Here is a 7,324-nt window from a genome sequence, read left to right on the forward strand (position 1 = left end):
CCCACACCCAACAGTCACCCGTCCCGGAGAAATCTTGAGTGATATAACACATCAGCAGGTTGGATTCTTTCTTTCCTTCCCAATTCCGTAAGACAGTCAGAATTTATTCCCTACCATAGGGTGAGGAGGACTGGCTTTCTGGCCCCAGATTTGAAACTTGCTGGCATATGTTGTGACCTTGACTATGCCATGGCATTAGCTGTGTCATGGACAGACTTCAACCCAAGTTTGTCCACTTTGAAGGGAGTCTAGTTTTGGTACCATGTTTCTCTGGGATGCCATAAGATCTGGATGGGAAGGGTGTTCCTTCTGTGAGGGGTACTGTGTGTCTACCAGAGGATACATGGCTTTTTAAGGTGGCAGCTGCTTCCTGCCTCCCACACCTCTCTCTCTAAGAAATTGTAAAAAGCAGGTTTTTCCTTTTCTAATGGGCTATACTAGAGCTTGGGGGGCTCCCTGGGATGCGTGAGGCCACAGAACAGTCCTTGGGGCTTGAGAAAGGGCTAAGTAGAGAGAGTCTACCTTCGGCAGAGATCCTACCTCTCTGCAGGGGATGAGAGGCACTAAGAACACTGACTGAAATCAATTAGAGGAATCAATACCTCTGAGTGCAGGATGCTCTCTTCCTCATCTGGTCTCACTCACCCTAGCATGAAGCCTTGTTCCCTCTCTGAGAATCAGAAGGTTTAGTTAATCCCTAGGCTAGCTCCTTCCTTCGGGGCCCGCACCCTGGGATCCATAATGACTTGGACCAAGGCTATTTTAGTTGGGCTGCTCCTGTCATCAGAGGGATAATCAGGGCTCAGGACACAGGACTGGACACTGTGAAACTGTTTTATGGAAACAGGATCCTTTCTAGTCTCAAGTCTTGAACTCCAAGGGTGAAGCCAGACAGGTGCAAAGTATAAGCAACAAAAAGAATTTTGAGTAACATGATTTTTTTTTCTTTTTACACAGACAGGGAAGGGAGAAGGGAATTATCTCAGATGTTCTTAATTTATAGGCCAGGAGAATTGCTATCATTTTGTTTATTTGTATGGAGCCCGGATTGTCTAATGAAGTACCCTCAATTTCAGCTGCCTAACTTTATCCCACTTAGAATAGGACTTTGTGTAAGCTAAACCACTAACCTAGCCCATGGGGCTATTATTAGAATTAAAGGAGTACGAACTTATATCCCACCAGCAAGTTAACTACTCCCCTCCCCCCCACCATAGCAAAGCCTGCAAAATGAGAGTTGGTATCCTTAGCCAAGCCCTGGAGTAGATGGCAATTTCCTTCCCCCATTCATCGTGTTCAAGCTGTCACCAGTATCCTGTTGATTCATTTTAGAAATGCCCTGTCTCTGGCAGCCATCTCCTCTCCATGCCCTCTGCCATCTCCTGTTAGGGCCCTCATCACCTCAGGCTGACACTGTCCCAAGTGTCCCCATTGTCTCCAGGGTTCATACACTTGTCATATCACACCAGTGTATGGCAAATACCTGCTCAATGCCTTTAGTGGCTCCTAGAGGCTCAAGTCTACAGCCCCTGGGATGTGTCACTCCCCACTGGATCTTTTAGATCTCCTCCCACCAGATCTCTTGAGCTCTTGGTCCCTCTCAACTCTTGGATGTCTCAGTCCTTCCCCATCACAGAAACCTCACACATAAGGACATTTCCTGCGCCTGAAATGTCCTTAGACAAATTTGCTTACCTCTCCAGAGTGAGTCTCACTCCCATGAACAGTGAGATCCCTTTGGACACCTGGTCTGAAATACAGCGTCACTTTCTTTCTTCCTCTCTTTTTGCCTTTGGGTTGTTCCCTCTCTTTTCGCGAAGACATGACTAACTCCATCTCTAAATGCTTCCCTGAGGGAGACACCCAATCCTATTCCCACAACCTTTGGTGAGGTTCTGAGGACCGATGAGATATCAGGTAAGTTTGTTCTGGTTGGCTGGCGGTGAATGTCTTGGGTTGGGCTGCTGTCCTGTGGTGGAACACACCTCTGTGGTTCCTGGTGTGTTTAGCATGATGCGGGCCACCATTTTTTTTTTTAAACTCTTAGTTGGTTTCCATCTATAGGAAAAGGCAACCCAGAGCTTTCTTCCTTATGCCAAAGGAAGAGATTCTGCACCATATGTGGGTGGGTTACTCTGTGTCTTCTTACTCCTTAGTGCTCTTGCTTTGGAGAGAATCTTCTCCACCAGGCAAAGAAGAGGCATTCAGGTTCACATGCACTCTTTCTCTCCCTCTGCACCTTGTGATGCTCAGTCTGGAGTCCAGGGGCTGCTCTGGTATCCTTCAAGCACAGGTACAGAGAGGTGGTGCCCATGGAAACGGAAAAGGATACAGGGTATCTAAGAGTGTCATGTCTCATCTCTCAAAGGATACCACACCCCCATCCCTGTCTCTGATGACTTCCTCCTACAAGGTCTGCTCCCATCTTCTAGAAAACACCCTCAATTTCTCTTGAACCCTTGCTGGTTTTTACTCGCTGCTTCTCATTACACTTAGATCCTATAGCCTTATTCTCAGTTTGGATCCAGGAGGGAAGAAGTGAGTCAGGCACTCCACCAGCGGCTTTGTGTGCAGTATCGTAATTTTTACAAAGTTGTTTTTAGGAAACATCTCCACTTTACATGTGAGATAATTAAGGTTCAGAGGGACTAAGTTGCCCCATGCCTAATACATTCTCCCCAGTAGATCCTGGTGAATGGATTGAGCTCTATCTAACAGTAGCTTAGATTGGCCACTGGAAGATGATGGTGGATCTTGGTGCAGATAGGAGGAAAGAGGGTTCAAGGTAAATATGTCCCATAGTCACACAAGCCAAAGAATGGTGGCAGTGAGTGCTTCTCATTGTCCCTGTGAGGGTTGGGTGGTCTGGAAGGCCTTGAAACATCTCAAGTCCCTCACCTCATACTATCAGAATTCCATATCCCTGTTCCCATGGGAACTCGGTAGAGCTCATCCCTAGCTGTCTTCTGCTGCTTTCTCAGTACACTTAACGATAGGTGGGTGACAAAACTGATGTTTCAGAGCCCTTTCCTCCTTATACTCAGCTAGAGCTAAATGGAGGTACGATATATACCGTCTGAGTAAAGGAAGGACTGCTCAGCAGTAATTTTAAAGTCTCTAGGGTCTACTTGAAAGATAGATCTTTAAGGGATACAAATGAGTGGAGGTAGGTAATGCCTAGACCATCAGAAGGCTCTGGATGTAGGTGAGTGAGTGAAAAGGGCTTTATTTATTTAATGACAAGGCTCCCAGCATTTGGCTTCTGAGCTAAGAATCCCTAGAGGTATAACTCATATTGCTTCTTTCTCTCTCCCTCTCCCTCCCTCTCCCTCCCTCTTTCTCTCTCTCTCTCTTTGGTTTTTCAAGACAGGGTTTCATTAGAGTTTTGGAGCCTATCCTGGAACTAGTTCTTGTAGACCAGGCTGGCCTCGAACTCACAGAGATCCCCCTGCCTCTGCCTTCTGAGTGCTGGGATTAAAGGCGTGCGCGGCCACCGCTGTCTGCTTCTTATCTTTTAACCTATACTTGCCAACATTTGGCTGACATCAGATCTTTAAGTTTCCCAAAATTTGGAAAGAACCTAGGAGACCTTGGGAGGCCATTCTGTAAAACAGAATCACCCCAGAGGAAGGACAGAGAGAAGCCTGTTGCTTCAGTACTGGGCGATTGCTCACTTTTTGTGGGAACCCTCCACTATCCAGACATCACAGTGGTATTATTGGATGTAGGGTCTAGGATCATTGTTTTCCTTGGGCTGGATGAGACACCTATTAGGTGCTTCCCACACTTGGGAAAATCTGCTTGCCCTCCTAAATCCACAAGATGGAAGTTGCTCTCTCTAGCTTTCCCACTAGCAGCCAAGACTGCTGGTTATGTGAGTGATCCTCTCCACACTAAATGGATTTCTAGCACTTCCTCTATTCTATCGCTGGTATTTAACAATGCATTTTAAAAGACACTCCCAAATAAGTTTTGGATGTTGACCACCTATCATTGCTTTTTCTTCTTAATTTTTTTTTTTTTTTGGCAGCGTGGAAAGTTGAGGAGACACCCTGTAAACCAGGCCCTGCCACTCAGAGTGCGAGGAGCCGCATGCAAGGCACAGGGGTGCCAAAAGCCCGCGATTCAGGGCAGCCGAGGGTGTGTCAGAGAGGAACATGGAATTAGGGTGCTCAGTGTGCGTGGGTTGTATGATCCTGAGGGCGCCGCGGTTTGTGCACCGCCTGTCTGTTTGCTGCCCTGCCACCTCCGTCAGGAACCTCACTTCGCCTTCAACCCATTCCCAGCCAAACGCTTCTTTTTCGGCGGTGCTTCTGGGCTTTTATTGTAAATTCCGTGACTAAAACACGCCAGTGAGCAGGGGGGTGAGGGGGCCCAAAGACAGATGGATCAATTGTCCCCTTCTCGGCTTGGGGAGAAGTCCCCGGCAGCCTCCGAGCGGGTAGCGGGGAGGGGCCAACAGTTCCCGACTTGCTCTGGGAGCCCAAGCGATCTCTGAGTCGGGGGCGGAGGTGGGAAGTGGAGGCCTGGATGCTCTGTGTTTTGGGCCACCCCAGTAGGTTGGAGTGCGCATCCAGGCTGGATCCTTCCCGCACGGTTCCGTCTGGTTCACTTGCCTGGGAGGAGGCGGTTGGGACGCCCAGACAACCTTTTTTTTTTTTTCTGGTCCAGGGCATGGTAAAGAAAAGTCTGGAATGGCTGCAAAGCTGGTGTGTGTGTGTGTGTGTGTGTGTGTGTGTGTGTGTGTGTGTGTGTGTTGGGGGTGGGGGTTTGGCAAGAGAGGCGCCTGTGTGCTGTGAAAGTTCCCAAGCTCCCGCGGGCAGAACACTCGTGTAGGAGCGCGGGGCTAGACCCAGGCTTGCAGGCTACTCTCCAGCTCTCCTGTTTGAAGGACCGGCCTACAGAGAGTCTTTGGGTACCCTGTGCCTTTGGGGTGCTGCTTAGATCCGCTTCCCATGAGGGATACATCATCTCGCAGAGTGATGCTCTCTTTCAGACCTCCACCAGGCCAGGGCTCCTTCTCCTGCCCTGCCCCCATGCATCCAGGATGGCTCCCGCACCCGGGACTCAGTGTCCCCTAGCGTCTCTCAGCTTTCCCAGGCGTCCAAGATCTCATGGCCCTGGGGGTCCAGTGCAGGGGCAGTGGCACTCGGTGGGCACAAACCCTCGTCTAGGAGGGACGAGAAATTTCATGGAAGGAGGGGGCGTGGAGGCTTCATGGGCTTTGTCGGTTTGAGCATGGACACTAGCCCGGGGATCCAATCGGTTTCTGGCCAAGGCGGCAGGCTGGTCCCAGGATGGTGGGCAGCTGAGCGGAGGGAGCCAGTGGTGGAGCTCACCCCTAGGCCAGAGTTCCCTGGCGCCAGCGCCACCGCTGCGTTGCTGCTGCTGCCACCGCTGAGTCTCCGCCACGGCTGCGGCAGAGTGTCGCTGTTCCACCGCGCTCCCGCGCTCCGAGTAGCCTGCCGCCAAGGAGCCGGAGCGCCGAGCCCCGGGCAGAGGAGTGGGGCGAGGCGTGAGAGCCTTGGCGAGGGAGCCGTGAAGGGGGAGGGAGCGGGCGGAGGGAGGAGCAGAGAGGGAGAGAGAGAGAGAGGGAGTAGGGAGGGAGAGGCAAGCGAGGGAGAGTGGAGATCGAGAGCAAAGAGCGAGAGCGAGGGAGAGCAGAGGGAGGGAGGAGAGAAAGACACACGCAAGCACAGGCACCCCGGCACTGGAATTCCATTAGAAAAAAGTGAGCCGAGCAAGGGTTAGCGGGAGAAGATTTTTTTTTTTTTTTGAATCTTTTTCTTCGTCTTGGTGCCAAAGAAGCGACTCTGGTCTCCCATCCTAGAAGCTCGTGCTGGATTGCTCCTTATCCGTCGGTGGATTTCTTTCTTATTTGCATTTATTCTGACCCCCTTCCTCGCTGCTTTCTTCCAGCCCTTCACTTTCAGATCTCCTCGCCCCCACCTCTCCAGTCCCCTCCTGGGAAGTGCAGGGGAATTGGACCCGCGGGGACTCACGCCTTCCCGGACGTGCGGAGGGCTGGGCTGACCTCAGGACCAGTCTGTTGGCTTAGAAGGCAGCCAGACACATAGCTACGTGTGTTTGATTTCAGTGGCAAGGGGGACGTCGAGAGGCAGCCCACCGCCCGCCTCCCACCCCACCCCCTGCAACCAGCAGCGAGAACCCCAGGACTCGGGATCTTCAGCCGGCTCGGGATCTCCGCATTGGATTTGGGGGTCATTATCATTGCTTGGCGGTTATTATTATCGTTGTTATTTTATTTTTATTTTTTAAACCTAAGGGAGAAAGACACACACACAAAACTGTGGGATTTATTTAACATGATCTTGGCAAACGCCTTCTGCCTCTTCTTCTTTTTAGGTGAGTACCTGCAGGTGGCGAGTCTGGGGGCCACACCGGGTTGCGCGCGTTCAGGCGCCCGCTGGAAGCTGGGCACGCGGGGGTGGGGTTGGGGGCTGCGAGCAGGGCGCCACGGGAGACACCGGGAGAGTGCCGCCGTGCTGGGAGACAGGGCCGGGGCTCCGGGCAGGGGAGGCTCTGGGGAGGCTCTGAACGAGGGAGCCGTGCGGTAGCTGGCTGGTTGCGCGGAGGACTGAGAAGGAGACTTCCAACATTCAAACCATCTCCGCACGCACTCACGCGCCGCCGCGCGCGCACACACGCTTACTTGCAGGCGGTGATAACGCTCATTTCCCTCAAAATAACGGGTTCAATTTGCAGCAACTTAGGAAGAAAAAAATTGCAACTCTTAGCGTGGAAGAAAGGAGGGAGGGGAAAGGCTGTCTGGGAGCTAGCTCGCCAGCCCCTCCTTTCCTGGTTGCCTTCTGAGTCACTGGATTTCTGCAGGAGGTCCTGATTTGGACGCTCACGGGGAGCCCTTGTAGTCACCTCCCACTTGCCAATCAGCCTCAGGAAAGCACCCTATTTCCTCACTCTCGGGAGCACTTTGCAAGTTTCTTCCTACCCAATGCATCCTTTTTCCACCTATACCCAAGTCAGACGGTAGGCAGAGAGCAGGCTTGCAAAGCGGTGTTCAAGGCCTTCAGAGCAACCGCCCTGGGGCTTGAAGATAGGGGCATGGGGGAACAGGAGGGGAGGAGGCCAAAGTTTGCTCCTTGGGATGAAGATGGAGTGGTGAATGTATGCAAAGGGGGGAGGCAGAGCTTAACAAAGACCACTCACTGTTCATCCAGTAAGTCCCCTGTCTGTGACAGGGAGGAGTGGCTGCCCTGCACTCTGAGCTTCCCCTTATACTTTGTAAAATCTCAGCTTCTTGCACAGGCAAAGAAAAGATGTTTACAAGGCTGTGTGTGGATTC

At 51.8% G+C, this 7,324-nt stretch overlaps 1 protein-coding gene across 2 annotated transcripts in view; it reads left to right on the forward strand.

Moving 5' to 3' along the window:
• The first annotated feature begins 5,625 nt into the window (after positions 1–5,625).
• The window catches only part of Gfra2 (GDNF family receptor alpha 2), a 97,300-nt gene continuing 95,601 nt past the window's right edge, over positions 5,626–7,324 (forward strand). For both annotated transcript variants that reach the window (XM_005355602.2, XM_026783269.1), the window contains exon 1: positions 5,626–6,366. In XM_005355602.2, the coding sequence (XP_005355659.1) occupies positions 6,327–6,366 (40 nt within the window). In that variant the 5' untranslated portion in view covers positions 5,626–6,326. The remainder of the gene's footprint in view (positions 6,367–7,324) is intronic.

Source organism: Microtus ochrogaster, chromosome 17 (genome assembly GCF_000317375.1).
Source record: "Microtus ochrogaster isolate Prairie Vole_2 chromosome 17, MicOch1.0, whole genome shotgun sequence".
Lineage (NCBI taxonomy): Eukaryota > Metazoa > Chordata > Mammalia > Rodentia > Cricetidae > Microtus > Microtus ochrogaster.